A 16822-nucleotide genomic window follows, 5' to 3' on the forward strand; every position below is an offset into this window, starting at 1 on the left:
TTCCAATGAGTCTGACACTCGAGTGTTCCTGGAAGCCATTTGTAGCCTAAATCACCAGAATCAATGTTTGTTTTATCCTAATTGCAAAAGGTAGTGGTGTTCATGGAATTCTTTATTTCAGATAAAAAGAATTAAAGATAAAGTCGTTTCTTTTTTCTTTTTCTTTTTTTTTTTTTTTTTGGTTCTTTTTTTCGGAGCTGGGGACCGAACCCAGGGCCTTGCGCTTCCTAGGTAAGCGCTCTACCACTGAGCTAAATCCCCAGCCCCTAAAGTCGTTTCTTTAGTGTGTGTGTGTGTGTGTGTGTGTGTGTGTGTGTGTGTGTGTGTACGCCTGTAAGCGCTGTTGCGGCTCCGTCCTTATGTGGAGCTCAGAGGACAACTCCAAGACCGGTTCATTCTCTCGCCACCTTGTGGGAGTTGAGGATGGAGCTCAGCCTGACACAGACTCTTCTTACCACATGAGCTTTGAGCTTGTGACCCTCCCGCCTTCCGGCTCCTGAGCTGTAGGCCTGTGCCACCATACCAGACGGGGCTGCTCGTTTAATTTGATTAATCACTTTCTTTTTTTTTAATATTTATTTAATGTTTATGAGTACAATGTAGCTGTCTTCAGACACACCAGAAGAGGGCATTGGATCCTATTACAGATGGTTGTGAGCCACCATGTGGTTGCTGGGAATTGAACTCAGGACCTCTGGAAGAGCAGTCAGTGCTCTAACCACTGAGCCATCTCTCCAGCCTCAATTAATCACTTTCATTATGAACAACTTTCTCTTTGCGATATTTTGGCTGGTTCTGAAACACTTGCTTGTTAGAAGACCGTCTTTTGTTTGTTGCTAGTCTCGAACTTGCTATGTGTACTCCTGATTCTCCTGCATCTGTCTTCCAAGTGCTGGGACGAACAGTGTCTCACACAGGTCCCATTGGGTTGTCCAATGTGAGTTTAAAAACCTTCCTTGCGGGGTTGGGGATTTAGCTCAGTGGTAGAGCGTTTGCCTAGCAAGCACAAGGCCCTGGGTTCGGTCCCCAGCTCCGGAAAAACAAAACAAAAAAACCTTTCTTGCACGGTCCTGCTCTGCTTGAGAATCCTCAAAGAATCCTGTTTTCTCCTTGGTTTGAAAGAGGAAAGTGTGTAAGATTAATAAAGGGTGGGGGGAATCTGCCCAGCGAGGAAGCTGTGTGTGCGTGATGGAAAAAACAAGCCGGTAGTTCAATCCCTACCACCGCCAACATCTGCAGAAGCAGGGGACTGTGCACAAATACAGCCTCCCCCCCTCCCCAATAAATGCAGAGGCAGAGAGACGTGCACAAATAGAATCCCCCAAACAAATGCAGAGGTAGTGGGATGAACACAAATACAAACCCGCAAACAAATGCAGAGACAAAGGAATGCATCTGCATTAAGCAACACTACAGGAACTCTGGGGCAGATATGGAAGTTAAGACATATATATATGGGGCTGGGGATTTAGCTCAGTGGTAGAGGGCTAGGAAGCGCAAGGCCCTGGGTTCAGTCCCCAGCTCCGAAAAAAAGAACCAAAAAAAAAATATATATATGTATATACATATATATAACAGATTTTCTATTTCATCTCTTTAAGAAAAGCTAAAATTTAAAAAAAGCTAGATGTATTCCGGAGCTTAAAAGTATTGAATAAGGACCAGAAGTATAAACTAGAGAACATCTACTTTTAGACAAACAATATTCAGTCTCCGTAGAGACTGTCAAAAATTGCCAATGCCGACTATATTTCAAGTCGTCATGGCGGGGTATTGGGAAAAGTTTTCAATTAGCAATAATCGCGCCTCGGATAAACCTCATTGGCTACGATACTGCCACTGCGCAAAGCTGAAGAACGAGCGCGCTCGCTCAGCCTCCCAGGGCTGACAACCTTCATCACAGTCACGGTGAGCTCCTGTCCACGCGCGACCGTCGCGGGACGGCAACCGAACCCGGCGGCTCCATCTCAGTCACCTGCGTGGACAGGCTCCTGCCCGTGGGCTATCTAGCGCCCGAACGTCCGTGGTTTCCAGACAACGCGGCAGCCGCTTGGGATGCTGGGGACTCTTATGCAAATCGAGCCAACGTCATCGCGATGGCCCGGGTGGAGGCGCAAACGCGGCGGGAGGAGGGTAAGCCAGAAAGGGATGAAATGAGATGTGTGGTCCGCTGCGGAGGTCCGGGGGGTTGGCATTAGAGGAGCGTGTCAGTGTGACCCTGACGCTGCGTTGGCGGAGGCAGGATTGTTGCGAGTGTTGGGCCAGCCAAGGATAACAAACCTGAGTGACCGGAGACGGAAACAGGGCTAACAGACTTGTGAATACAGCCAACAAACTCGAATGGGAAAGTAACAAAACAGTGAAAAGTGTCATTGTAAGTAAGGATCGCGAGCGAGAAACGTTAGTATCAGCTAAAAGTTGTTAAAGGGGAAGAGAGAGTTTTCGAGCTAAATCGAGATACAGATAGAGAGAGTAGAAATCTTGAGTTCTAAGTAATTATTTTTTTTGGACCACAATTATTCAGTCTCCGTAGAGACTGTCAAAAATTGCCAATGCCGACTATATTGCAAGTCGTCACGGCGGGGTATTGGGAAAAGTTTTCAATTAGCAATAATCGCGCCTCGGATAAACCTCATTGGCTACGATACTGCCACTGCGCAAAGCTAGTGAGCTAGGGGCCCAGCACAGCGTTCCTAGGAGACGCGGACCCTATTACAAAAAGGGGGTTTTGAGCCGAACGGGAAAGCCCTCAATTATCGCTACGCTGGACATGAGAGCACTAAATACAACCTTATGGCACTTTATGTATGATATAAAAGAGGAGCATGCTGCTTTTATGTAAGGTTTACGTGGAGGAAATGAAGCAAAGCACTATGGGATCGAACATGCTAATTGACTCAGCTCGGAGCCTGAAAGGGATCTTCTGCCCGAGTCAAGGGGTTAGGTTGGCTCAATGTTACCGCTTTCTCAGGGGAGGCTTTCTTGTTTCTGACTTTATACACAAGAAAATATCCGTATGAAGACGAGATGGCATAAAATGTACCGTGTTTTACTATCTTAAGGCTTTAATTTCGGGGGTTGGGGATTTAGCTCAGTGGTAGAGCGCTTGCCTAGGAAGCGCAAGGCCCTGGGTTCGGTCCCCAGCTCCGAAAAAAAGAACCAAAAAAAAAAAAAAGAAAAAAAAAAAGGCTTTAATTTCGGAATTTCGGTGTCTACATTCACATTCATCTCAAGAACCTTCTGATCTTCCCAAACTAAAACTCGGTACGCATTAAACTCTGAGCTCCCTAGCAAGCTTTCTTGGCCCAGTCCGTGGGAAAACGTGCGTCATGAGAATGTCTGGTGCCCGTGGAAGTCAGAAGAGGGCATCAGATCCTCTGGAACTGGAATTAAACGTTGGTGAGTCACCATGTGGGTGCTGGGAACCCAATCCAGGTGTTCTGCAAGAGCAGTCATTAACCACTGAGCCATCTCCCTCCAGTCCCTTACTGTGACATTGTATGACTCATCCATATTGTAGTACATATTGGTATTTCATGCCCTTTATGGCTCAGTAATATTCCGTCTAGTGGGATTTTATTTACCGTTCATCCTTCAATCAGCAACAGTGGCACCTTAGGCGAACCTCATTGGCTGTGCACCCTTGTACGGTTTGAACCTTTGCTCTAATACAAACAACGCTGATAGCGATGCCCAAGTATCAGTTTGAGTTCCTGCTTTCAATGAAAATTTTTTGTTAAATTTACGTGTGTGTGGAAGTGTGCCTAGGTCAGAGAACAACCCGTGGGAGGTGGTTTTCGCCCTCCTCCATGTAGGTCCCAGGGATTGAATTCAGGGGAGGCATGGAATTACCCTTACCCACAATCCATCTCACCAGCCCTGCCCGTCTTCAATTGTTTGGGGTATCTACTAGTAGTGGAGTTGCTGGCTCATATAGGAATTCTGTTTAATTCTTTTAAAAAAAAGATTTATTTATTACATATAAGTACACTATCGCTATCTTCAGACACACCAGAAGAGGGCATCGGATCCCATTACGGATGGTTGTGAGCCACCGTGTGGTTGCTGGGAATCTCAGGACCTCTGGAAGAGCAGTCAGGGCTCTTAACCGCCAAGCCATCTCTCCAGCCCCTCTATGTTTAATTCTAAGTGAAGATTTTTTTGTTTCATTGTTTGTTTGTTTGTTGTTTTGAGACAAGGTCTCGCTGTGTAGCCCTGGCTGGCCTGGAATTTGCTATGTAGACCAGACTGTCCTCAGACTCATAGAGATCCTCCTGCCTCTGCCTTCCTAGTGCTGAAGTCCTCCAAACCAACCCCAACCCCTTTTGTGGTATATGAAAGAAAATCCAACATTTGTACATGGAGGGCTTCCTAACCCTTCTGTGAAAAGATTTTAACTTTGAGGAGAGAGGCTTTGTAACAGCAATGCCAGAGCACATGAAATGTGAAGTAAATTTCTCTGCCTTGTTTTAACTTTGGCAAGTAGAAAGCTGTCCAAACCCTGGCTCTGAACCTCTTTCCCGAGGAATATTTTTTATTTTTATTTTTTAAAAAAGCATCATGTTTCTTCTTTCTTTTTTTTTAAATATTTATTTATTTATTTTATGTATAAGTACACCATAACTGTCTTCAGACACACCAGAAGAGGGCATCAGATCTCATTACAGATGGTTGTGAGCCACCATGTGGTTGCTGGGATTTGAACTCAGGACCTCTGGAAGAGCAGTCGGTGCTCTTAACCGCTGAGCCATCTCTCCAGCCCCCCCCCTTTTTTTTAAAGATTTATTTATTTATTATATATAAGTACACTGTAGCTGTCTTCAGATACACCAGGAGAGGGCATCGGATCTCTTTACAGATGGTTGTGAGCCACCATGTGGTTGCTGGGAATTGAACTCATGACCTCTGGAAGAGCAGTCGGGTGCTCTTAACCACTGAGCCAACTCTCCAGCCCCCCCCCCTTTTTTTTAAAGATTTGTTTATTTAATGTGAGTACACTGTAGCTGTCTTCAGACAGGCCAGAAGAGAGCATCAGAACTCATCGTAGATGGTTGTGAGCCACCATGTGGGTGCTGGGACTTGAACTCGGGACTATTTGGAAGTGCAGTCAGTGCTCTTTTTTTTTTTTAAGAATATTTATTTATTTATTTATTTATTTATTTATTATGTATACATCATACAGCTTTCTGCCTGCATGTGTGCCTGCAGGCCAGAAAAGGGCACCAGACCTGATTATAGATGGTTGTGAGTCACCATGTGGTTGCTGGGATTTGAACTCAGGACCTCTGGAAGAGCAGACAGTGCTCTTAACCTCTGAGCCATCTCTCCAGCCCCAGTCAGTGCTCTTAATTGCAGAGGCATCTCTCCAGCCCCTCATTATGAGAATTTTAAAGCCCAGGGCCAGTTTCTTTTTGTTTTCTAAATGAAACGAACACCAGTGGCAGAGCCTGGCTGGGACTCAGGACATGCAAGCTTCCAGGTCCCAAAGCCCCCTGTTCTGGAGATCATAGTTTACTGCACAGGGAGGGGATGCCCCCTTTGGAGAGTGAAGGCAGCAGGGAAGACCAGCACTGCCTTCCTCCCATAGCTCCGGACAGAGTATTATGAGCCACCCAATTGGCTATTGAATAAGGGGAAAGGGTCCTTCGGCCGGTAACAAGGTCCCTGCCACTTCCCATTCTAAAAGGTACATACTCCGTGGTGTGGTGTCTGACTTTAAAGTAATGTTACAGAGTGGCAGATTTTGCTGGCTCCACTTCAGGAGTGGCCAAGATATGAGTAAACAGATCCCTAGGCCTCCCTCTCTCTAAACCAATGACCTTAGAACCCTGAGCCAGGCACGGCAGCCCGGATAGATGCAAGCCGGAAGCCAGCCTGGGCTATGGTATAGCACTGTCAGAACAAACAACCATAACAACAAAAAACAAATAATGATGATGATGATGATGATGATGATGATGATGATGATGATGATGATGATGATGATGATAACCAAAGCAAGACAACAATCTGCCCAGAGATTGGAGGCCCAGGGGAGTGTTGGGGATCCCCACATACCCCCTACTGTATTCCTTCTGAGACAGGATCTGACAGAATCTCGATAAACATGGAGCTCCAGTCCTTTCACCAGGCTGAGAGTAAGCCAGCCCCAGCCATCTGATTGCTCCCTGTCCTCCTTTGTGCTGGGAGGGCAATTTATGTGAGAGGTGGAATCCAGACCTATGTCCTCTTGCTTGGGCTGCAGTTCTGAACCTCGGGGCCATCTCTCTAGCACCCATGATCTATTGTTTTTTAGAATCAAAATAGTGTGTGTGCATGTGGGCCAAATACGAGCTGGTGCTCTCCTCCCACACTTGTGTGAGTCCCAGGGATCAGAGTTGTGCTGTCAAGCTGGTGGCAAGGGCCCCTGTCAATATTTAACCTATGGTAGGAAATTTAAGCACTGTGCAGTGGAAGGGAACATAGGTACTTAAGAGGAAATCAAGTCCAATCTGCCGACGTGGTGGCACACACTGTTAGCCCATGTTCTAGGGAGGCGGAGGTGGGAGAATCTCCATGAGTTCCAGGCCAGCCAAGGCTACGTAGTGAGAACCTGTCTCAAAAAATTAAAACAAAAACAGAAGTGGGGGGAGGGGGAGGACCAATTATTTATTATTAAAGGGGTCAGACTACACAGCGAAACCCTGTCTCAAAAAAACAAAAACAGAAAGGGTCTTTTGGGGAGCGGGTCGGGAGCTGGCTCACTGGTTAAGTGCATTGTTTGCAGAGGACTCAGATTCCGTCCCACATGGCAGTTCACAACCGGCTGCCACTCAAGTTCCAGGGGAGCTGACGCCCTCTTCTGGCCTTCTGGAGCTCCTGTATGCTTGTTGGCAAAAACATTAAAAAAAATTTTTTTTTTAAATCTATTTTAAAAAGCGTCTATGGTGGAGAAATGCCCACTAGTATGAACTCAGGCCTACCCTGGGCTAGGCTAACGTGCTACCACTGAGCTATATAGCCCCAGCCCTATTACAGTATTATTTAGAGACCGAGGTCTCACTAAATCACCCAGTCTGGTCTTGAACTCGTGATTCTTCCGCTTCAGCCTACTGAGTAGCAGAGATTGTTGTCCCCTGCTACCAGTGAAAGTTTCTTGAAGACAGCGAATTCCTAAATTAGGGCTGTTTGGATCCTATTTTGCACGCCGGGCATGGGGAATATTAACCACTTCTTTGCGGGCCATGGTGGCAGAGAAGCCTCTAATCCCAGGGTATGTGAGGTGGAGCCAGGAGGATCAGGAATTTGGAGTCGGACTAGGCTACGTGAGACCTTCTCTCCAGCAAGCAACACAACCCAGAAAAAACGAACGAACGAACGAACGAACGAACGAACGAACGAACGAACGAACGAACGAACGAACGAACGAACGAACGAACGAACGAACGAACGAACGAACGAACGAACGAACGAACGAACGAACGAACGAACACACAAAAACCTCAAAAGGCAATAACTGCCTCAGGTGTCAGCAGCACACCGGAAACCTAAACTGAGCTGAACAGGAAAGACAATCGGAAGACCGTGGTGGAGCGGCGTAGAACCTTGGCGTGGGAGACACGTAGGGTTCTGGGACTTGTAGTTTTTTCCGTTATATCGGGTTCGTGGACTACACTTCCCAAGATGCACATGTAAGAAGCTAGTCCCACTGTTGGGTGAGAAGGTAAGTGTTCAGATCCGGCTGTAGGTTTCCCGCTGAGCATTCTTACAAGGGATTCTATTTGTCCTCTTTTTTCTCGAGGGGACACGGAGGATTTGTCCCAGCAAAACCCGACGGTTTAGCCGTTCACATGTAGCTGGAGAATGTCATGGAGAAAGCAGAGTCCTGAGCTCATGGGTAGAAAAGGAAGCCAAGCCTAAAATGTGTGCCTGTCACTATATAACTCCTGCATTATATCAAAGACTGGTCAAAGGTTTGTCTTTACGACTAGAAAACCAGGAAAGTGTGTGTGCCTTGTCTTTTTCTGTATCCAAATAGCAGAATTTACAATGCAGGGTAAACAGTGATTACCTAGCGTCCCAGAGGTCCTGGTTTTGGTACCCAGCACCTTGTAGAAAAAAAAAAAAAATCAACAAACAAACCTGGAATATCAAATTCAAATATCAAATATCTCATGGAGGGAAAAAAAAATCCACCCGATTTAAACCAAGAAGAGTTATAGAACAAATAGTGCCTCGAGGAATAATATTAACAAAAATATAAATATTACTATGACATAAGTTTACATTAGTAACAGGTGAAGAACAATGGCCTATTAAAAGTTTGCTGAGGGGGTTGGGGATTTAGCTCAGTGGTAGAGCGCTTGCCTAGCAAGCGCAAGGCCCTGGGTTCGGTCCCCAGCTCCGAAAAAAAAGAAAAGAAAAGGAAAAAAAAAAAGTTTGCTGAGATGACTCAGCGGTTAAGAACACCCGCTGCTCTTCCAAATGTCCTGAGTTCAACTCTCAACAACCACACGGTGGCTCACAACCATCTACGATGAGTTCCAATGCCCTCTTCTGGGGTGCAGGTGTACATGTGGGTAGAGCATTCATATACACAAAAATAAACTTAAAAATTGTTTTGTTTTGTTTTTTAAGATTTATTCTTATTATATATAAGTACACTGTAGCTGTCTCCAGATACACCAGAAGAGGGCATCAGATCTCTTTACAGATGGCTGTGATCCACCATGTGGTTGCTGGGAATTGAACTCAGGACCTCTGGAAGAGCAGTCGGGTACTCTTAACCGCTGAGCCATCTCTCCAGCCCCCTTGTTTTTTTTTGTTTTTGTTTTTTTTTTTGTTTTGTTTTTCTTTTTTTTTTTTTCGGAGCTGGGGACCGAACCCAGGGCCTTGCGCTTCCTAGGTAAGTGCTCTACCACTGAGCTAAATCCCTAACCCCAAAAATTGTTTTAAGTATGTAATTTTTTAAAATTAAATTTTATTTTACGTGTTTGGGCATTTTACCCACACACTTACTTGGGCACCACTTTTCCTCCCGATGATTGCAGAGTCCAGAAGAGGGCCTGAAACTGGAATTAAAGATGGTCTTAAGCCACCACTGTAGGTGTTAATTGAACCCAGCACCTGGTCTTCTGGAAGAACTTTCTATTTTCCCAGTGCTACAATTCCAGGCATGGATTACCATGGCAAATTTTTCATAGTTGAATGGTACTCCTGGGAGTGGACAGGTACATTTTGTCTTTTTTTGTTTTGTTTTGTTTTTAGATTTATTTATTACATATGAGTACACTGTCACTGTCTTCAGACACACCAGAAGAGAGCATCAGATCTCATTATACATGGTTGCGAGCCACCATGTGGTTGCTGGGAATTGAACTCAGGACCTTTGGAAGAGCAGTCAGTGCTTTTAGCCGCTGGGTCATCTCTCCAGCCCTTTGTCTGTCTATCAATTGGTGGTTAACTTGATTTGTAAAACCCAGCTTCTCTCATGGATTTATTTTTCTCCAGAATGAGGGGGTTGATTTTCAGGCCGACAAGGGGCCGTTGGATCACCCAGATGAGCCAGCTGCGTTCCCATGGATCCACAGGGTTATTTGTGCCGCCCAGCCCCCCTTTGGACCATGAAAAGATCAAAGAGTTACAGCGCTTCATTAGCCTTTCCAAGAAACTGCTAGTGATGACAGGCGCGGGAATCTCCACCGAGTCCGGGATCCCAGACTACAGGTCAGAAAAGGTGGGACTCTACGCCCGCACTGACCGGAGACCCATCCAGCACATTGATTTCATCCGCAGTGCTCCGGTTCGCCAGCGCTACTGGGCCCGAAACTTTGTGGGCTGGCCTCAGTTCTCCTCTCACCAGCCCAACCCAGCACACTGGGCTCTGAGCAACTGGGAGAAACTTGGGAAGCTGCACTGGTTGGTGACCCAGAACGTGGACGCTCTGCATTCCAAGGCTGGGAATCAGCGGTTGACGGAGCTGCACGGATGCATGCACAGGTACAGAGGTCTGTGGGGTTTGGCCATAAGAAGATGTGTGGTCCCTCACGTGATCGGCCCCTGGCTGCCTTGACCAGGGTTGTCTTAGATCTAGTGCAAAGGCTTCCTTAGCAAGTTGTTGACTTTGGAGTTAGGCCCAGTGAACTGAGAGAGGAAGTAGGGACGGTAGGGAAGCAGGGGAGGGAGCAAGCTGGGAAAGGATGCTTTCCGGCTGGTTCATGCCCCCTGGTGCAGTGCTCATGTGCGCAAAGCTCTGGGCTCAGTTTCCTAGAACTAGGAAAAATAACGTGAGTGGGACTGCGCCCTGCGGGGCTGCGTCTTGCGGGGCTGCGTCCTGCGGTGACTCCCTATCTAGAATATACAGAAAGAGCCACCTTGAGGGTGGTGGCTAATGTTGTTAACCCTGAGTTTGGGTTGAAAAAGGATTATTTCACCCAAAGTAAAGAAAGCTGTCCTCGTCGTCGTCTTTTCCTCCCCCTCCTTCTCCTCCTCCCCCTCTTCCTTTCTCTCCTCTTCTTCCTCCTTCTCTTCCTCCTCTTCCTCTCCTCTTCCTCCTCCTCTTCTGTTTGGTTCTGTGACAGAGTTTCTCTATGTAACCCTGGATGTCCTGGAACTCACTCTGTAGACCAGGCTAGCCTTGACCTCAGTTATTCCTGCCTCTACCTCTTTTTTTTTTTTTTTCTTTTTCTTTTTTTCGGAGCTGGGGACCGAACCCAGGGCCTTGCGCTTGCTAGGCAAGCGCTCTACTACTGAGCTAAATCCCCAACCCCCTGCCTCTGCCTCTTAAGCGATGGGATTAAGGTGTGCGCCTCCACCATCCCGGCCCCCTTGTTTTGAGACAGTGTCTGGTATATCCCTGGCTACCTTGAAACTTGGTTCATGGCCAAGGAAGATCTCCACACTTTGTGTATATTCTGGTTTGTGAACAGGTGTGGGGATCAGAGGTGGAAATGTCTCTCTTAGTTGTCTCACCAGTTGACCAGCTGGCAAGTCCCCTGGTATCCTCCTGTCCCTGCTCCCCAGAGTTGAGGTGATAGGGTTTTCCTTTATAGGTCCTGGGGTCTGAACTAAGGTTCTCATGGGTGCCCAGCAAGCATTTTTTTTTTTCAAGTGAGCCGTTTTCTTTTAGTTCCCTAATTAAGGGAACCTTAAATTTCTGATCCTCCCGCCTCCATCTCCTGACTTCCGGGGTTACAAGTGCAGGGCACCACACCGAGTTTAGGGGATGTTGGGGATTCAACCCAGGGCTTTGTGCATACTAGGTAAGAATGCTAGCAACCTAATGGCATCCCTACCCTTCAAAAGTGTCTTTAAAGGGTTGGGGATTTAGCTCAGTGGTAGAGCACTTGCCTAGCAAGCGCAAGGCCCTGGGTTCGGTTCTCAGCTCCGGGGAAAAAAAAAGAAAAGAAAAAAAGTGTCTTTAAATGAACTGACAGTTACGGCAGTGGACCTGTCGAGACTGACGGGGCACGGGATTGTGTACTAAGGACCTGAGCGTAGAGTACGTTGGTGCAATGAGGACAAAACCTTGCAAATTGTTGTTCTAGAACCGTGGGTTTAGACCTTCTTCTTCTTCTTTTTAGGAGCTGGGGACCGAACCCAGGGCCTTGCGCTTGCTAGGCAAGCGCTCTACCACTGAGCTAAATCCCCAACCCCGGGTTTAGACCTTCTTAACACAGCAACCCTCTAATACAGTTCCTCGAGTTGTGGCGCCCCGCCTCCTGGCCGTAAAATTATTTTTGTGGCTACTTCATAACTGTGATTTTGCTAATGATATCTTGTGTTTTCTGATCGTCCCAGGGCACCAAGGGGAGGGGTCTGGCTTCACAGGTTGAGAACCACTGTTCTGGAATCTTGCAAAGGGGAGAAAGGGGGAACACTATGATGCCCTAAAATGGGACGGGGTTGGAGATGGGCACTAGGAAAAGAAAGTTGACTTTTTTTTCGGGGGGGGGGGCTGAAAATGGTCAGGTTGATCCGGCAGCTTTGCATCTCCCAAGAACTACATTCAGCAGGTTTCATACTTGTCTTTAGGGTCCTGTGCCTGAGCTGTGGGGAGCAGACTGCACGCAGGGTGCTGCAGGACCGCTTCCAAGCCCTGAACCCCAGCTGGAGTGCCGAGGCGCAGGGCGTGGCTCCCGACGGTGACGTGTTCCTCACGGAGGAGCAGGTCCGGAGCTTTCGGGTCCCGTGCTGTGATCGATGCGGCGGCCCTCTGAAACCCGACGTCGTTTTCTTTGGGGACACGGTGAACCCGGACAAGGTTGACTTTGTGCACCAGCGTGTGAAAGAAGCTGACTCGCTGCTGGTGGTGGGATCGTCCCTGCAGGTACCTGGCTCTGTCCGGGTGGCAGTTGCCCTTGCCCATCTTACAGGGTGAGAACTAGAGGTCCCCTCTTATTTGGGTTTCATTTAGCATTAGCCTTCGCGCAAGTGTGCATGCCTGCGCATGCGCGTGTGCGATCAGAGGACAACTTGGTAGTTCTTCGTTGGGGTTTGGGGGATTGAACTTGGGTTATCTGGTATGGTGGCAAAGCACCTTTACCCACGGAGCTGTCTTACCAGCCCCTCAGCTCCTTTTTCTCTTTGGTTGGTTGGTTTCTGAGGCTGCAGGTGGTTCTTTCCCTGGATCTAGAACCATCACTCTGATCTGCTGGTGCAGGTATACTCCGGTTACAGGTTCATCCTCACCGCCCGGGAGAAGAAGCTCCCAATCGCCATTCTGAACATCGGACCCACGAGGTCTGACGATTTGGCTTGCCTGAAGCTGGATTCGCGCTGTGGAGAGCTGCTGCCCTTAATAGACCCACAGTGACAGCACCCTGATGTCCAAAGGCTGGAAAGGACTTTCCTTTGGGTCCCGCTGCTAAAGGTAAAGAGAGCCCTTTCAGATAAAGGGTCTAGCCTCATGCTTCTAATCCCAGCCCTCAGAAGCTGACGAAAACGAGCCTGGAGCTCAAGGCCAGTCTGGGCTATAGTGTGTTCTAGGCTAGATCTGGCCACAGAGGTGATACCCTAACCACAAACAACAAAACAAAAGCCAGGTGATAGATTCAGCTTCCTGGTACACCTAGTAGTCAGATGCCCAACAAAAGAGACAATTCTAGACGTCTTAACACGTGGCTATATATGTTAATTAAAACGTGACGTTTCAATTAAAACGACCTTTTAAAAAAATACAGTGGATGGTTTGTTTTTTTTTTTTTTTCTTTTTTTCGGAGCTGGGGACCAGTGGATGGTTTTATTGAGGGGGTGTGTGCTGTTTCTTTCTTTCTTTCTTTCTTTCTTTCTTTCTTTCTTTCTTTCTTTCTTTCTTTTTTTTCCGGAGCTGGGGACCGAACCCAGGGCCTTGCGCTCGCTAGGCAAGCGCTCTACCGCTGAGCTAAATCCCCAACCGGAGACAGGGTTTCTTTATGTATCCTTGGTTGTCCTGGAACTCCCTCTGTGGACCGAGCTTGCCTCAAACTATCTGTCTGTCTCTGCCTCCTGAGTGCTGGGATTAAAGGCAAGAGCCACCACAGGGTTTTGCATTCTTAAAACAAAACAAAACAAAACAAAACAAAACAAAACAAAACACAACACAACACAAGGTGTCACATAGTGTGCTCTGGTCCTCTGGAGGACTAGGGTTCAGTTATCAGCACCCATTGCTAGGTGGCTTACGATTTCCAGGGGAATCTAACATCTTCTGAACTCTGAGGGCATCTTCACTCACATACACATGAGCACATGTATAATCAAAAAATAACTCTTAAGGGGGCTGGAGAGATGGCTCAGCGGTTAGGAGCACGGACTGCTCTTCCAGAGGGCCTGAGTTCAATTCCCAGCAACCACATGGTGGCTCACAACCATCTGTGATGGGATCTGGTGCCCTCTTCTGGCCTGAAGGATACATGCAGACAGAACGCTGTGTACCTAATAATGAATAAATCTTAAAAAAAAAAAAAAAAAAAAAAAAAAAAACCTCTTAAAATAAAAGTACCTTCGGGCTGGAGAGATGGCTCAGCGGTTAAGACCACTGATTGCTCTTTCAGATGGTCCTGAGTTCAATTCCCAGCAACCACATGGTGACTCACAACCATCTGTCATGGGATCTGATGCCCTCTTCTGGTGTGTCTGAAGACAGCGACAGTGTACTCATATACATGAAATAAATAAATCTTTAAAAAAATAAAAAAAATAAAAGTACCTTCAAGGGTATACTTTCAAAGTTGTATGTGGCTATTACCTAATTACAGAGTTTTCATCACTTCCGGAAGAAGTCTTTTACCAAGGACCAGCTGTTCCCACACCCCCACGGGTACCCAACCTCTGGGAACAAGTGCTTTTTTTCCGTGTGCACATCCATCTATCCAAGTATCCATGTATGTATCAGTGCGCCTCTCCCTCCGTCTATACGTACATCCATGTGTTCCTGGACATTATGGAATGTAGCCTTTTTTTTATTTGTTTTTTTTTTGGCCCAATTGGTAAGATATAATTGCCCACCTAAACATACAAAGCCCAGTACCATCCGTCCCTTAAGAACATTAATAACAGGGGTTGGGGATTTAGCTCAGTGGTAGAGCGCTTGCCTAGCTAGCACAAGGCCCTGGGTTTGGTCCCCAGCTCCGAAAAAAAGAAAAAAAAAAAAAAAGAACATTAATAACAACCTGTAAAGGTACAGCTTGGAGTCTTAACGTCACCTGCCATATTGTCCTGCCACAGCTTCTCTCCCTCTTTTTATTTGTTTTTTAAGACAGGGTCTTGATATGTAGCCCATACCAGCTTCAAACTTAAAGTCCCCCTGCCTCAGCTACGTGTATGCGGGTATTACAGGTCCACACTTCCACACCCAGCCAGGATACAGGTTTTTTAGTCTGGTTTCTCCCCTTTGTATAATATATTTAAGACTCGTATACATTGTAGCTTCTCTCTCCACTTTACTGCTTTTATGGTTCAATAGTATTCCCACTGTATTGTAATATCCAAGGTTTTTTTTGTTGTTGTTTTTTGTGCGTGTTTCCTTTTAAATCTTTTTTTGTAAGATTTATTTTAAAAAAATTTAGATCTATTTATTTATTACATACACAGTGTTCTGCATATATATGACAGACGAGGGCACCAGATCTTACTATAGATGGCTGTGAGCCACCATGTGGTTGTTGGGAATTGAACTCAGGACCTCTGGAAGAGCAGTCAGTGCTCTTACCCACTGAGTCATTTCTCCAGCCTGGCTACCTGGTTTTTTGGTTTTTGTTTGTTTGTTTGTTTGTTTGTTTTTTTAAAGATTTATTTATTTATTGTATATAAGTACACTTTAGCTGTCTTCAGACACACCAGAAGAGGGCATCAGATCTCATGACAGATGGTTGTGAGCCACTGTGTGGTTGCTGGGAATCAAACTCAGGACCTCTGGAAGAGCAGTCCGTGCTCTTAGCTGCTGAGCCATCTCTCCAGTCCGGCCACCCGGTTTTTAAAGGGAAGGTGGATGGATGTTTCTTCTACCCCATTTCCAGTTTATCTTGGGATTAACTTGTTTCATTTCTTTTCAGACCCCTAAGGATTCCCCGCCTCTCCCCTTCAACTGGTGGAAGCTTACTGTCTGCATCCTAGAGAGGCCCAAAGCCACGCCTAGGGGCCAGGCCGCCTGTGCATCGTGCTATTTACAGAGATGAGGGCTGCCCCCTAAAGAACTTTCTCAAAGAAGTAGCTGCTCTTGATGGAGTAGCTGTGCCGCCTTCGGGTTACCAGCGAGAAGGATCAGCCAGAAGTTCGTAAACCAGAACAGTCTGTGAGGGGCCACGATCGCACTCATTCAGAAGGGCATTTATAATTCATTCATAATTCCAAGTGGTCATGTGTGGCTGAAGCACTTTGATATTTCTGACGACATGAACAATAACCAACACGGATTTTTTTTATCAACCCAATAATAAATTATTTTTGTTAACATACCAAATGTGTGGACTGTGAACTTACATACGTTTTTTTGTTGTTGTTTTGGTTTTTTTTGTTTTTGTTTTTTTTTTCGGAGCTGGGGACGGAACCCAGGGCCTTGCGCTTGCTAGGCAAGCGCACTACCACTGAGATAAATCCCCAACCCCCGTTTTGTTTTTTTTTAAACCAGCTAAGAAAGCGGGATGTCTATTTGAGACGCCTACCCCGAACCTGGTTTGTAGAGGAACAGCTAATCCCCTGTGGGCTCGTCAGCTGACTGACATTTCCGTTACAGCTCTCACTGGAAAGAATCCGTGTACCCCGAGTTGGGAGGCACACGGGAGGCACACTCTACTTCAGAAGGACTCGTCACGTCTGAGTTGAGGACAAGTGACTCATGCTTACCATGCACCAGCCTTGGGAGCAATCTCGGCTCCTGAGTGCCCCAATGAAGTGTTGAGAACCATACTCTGAAAGAGTGGCAGGGCTCTTGACTGCTGAGCAATCTCTCTAGCTACCCTCCCCCGCTCCCTTATCCCTCCCCTCCCCCCAAACCCCTGAGGGGGGCTCGCTTGCAGACATGGTTTCTTTTTCTTTCTTTCTTTCTTTCTTTTCTTTTTAGTATATAAGTACTTTGTCTGTATGAAGACCAGAAGGGAGCATCAGATCCCATTGTAGATGGTGAGCTGTCATGTGGGTGCTGGGAATTGAACTCAGGACCGCTGGAAGAGCAGCCAATGAGTGCCCTCAGCCACTGAGCCATCTCTCCAGGTCCTTCATTTTCTTTTTATATGCTTTAATTAAAAACAAATCACAGCCAGGTGGTGGTGGTGTGGGCTTTAAATCCCAGTGCTCAGGAGGCAGAGGCAGGTGGATTTCTGAGTTCCAGGCCAGCCTGGTCTACAGAGTGAGTTCCAGGACAGCC

The 16822-nt window shown here is 46.7% G+C and overlaps 1 protein-coding gene and 2 non-coding genes across 16 annotated transcripts; 1 reads left to right on the forward strand and 2 right to left on the reverse strand.

Moving 5' to 3' along the window:
* The first annotated feature begins 1586 nt into the window (after positions 1-1586).
* Positions 1587-15914, forward strand: Sirt4 (sirtuin 4). Of its 14 annotated transcripts, XR_010056389.1 has the most exons (7): positions 1587-2374; positions 9030-9209; positions 9490-9978; positions 12013-12307; positions 12641-12850; positions 14217-14342; positions 15513-15914. XR_010056389.1 is itself a non-coding variant. In XM_063271349.1 (5 exons), exons 2-5 carry the CDS (start codon positions 9187-9189, stop codon positions 12791-12793), a joined length of 960 nt encoding a protein of 319 aa, XP_063127419.1. In that variant the 5' UTR covers positions 2074-2133; positions 9030-9186; the 3' UTR covers positions 12794-13945. The 14 variants fall into 14 exon arrangements, 3 of the variants coding, with proteins under 3 accessions (XP_063127419.1, NP_001100617.2, XP_063127420.1); XR_010056388.1 differs by lacking the exon at positions 14217-14342; XR_010056392.1 differs by lacking the exon at positions 14217-14342 and having other exon boundaries at positions 12658-12850.
* On the reverse strand, positions 1711-1851 carry LOC120096084 (U4 spliceosomal RNA). The gene has a single exon (XR_005492121.1). It is a non-coding gene; the product is annotated as a U4 spliceosomal RNA (small nuclear RNA).
* LOC120096085 (U4 spliceosomal RNA) lies at positions 2525-2665 on the reverse strand. Its single transcript, XR_005492122.1, has one exon. It is a non-coding gene; the product is annotated as a U4 spliceosomal RNA (small nuclear RNA).
* Positions 15915-16822: the final 908 nt, after the last annotated feature.

The sequence above is a fragment of the Rattus norvegicus genome, chromosome 12 (assembly GCF_036323735.1).
Source record: "Rattus norvegicus strain BN/NHsdMcwi chromosome 12, GRCr8, whole genome shotgun sequence".
NCBI lineage: Eukaryota > Metazoa > Chordata > Mammalia > Rodentia > Muridae > Rattus > Rattus norvegicus.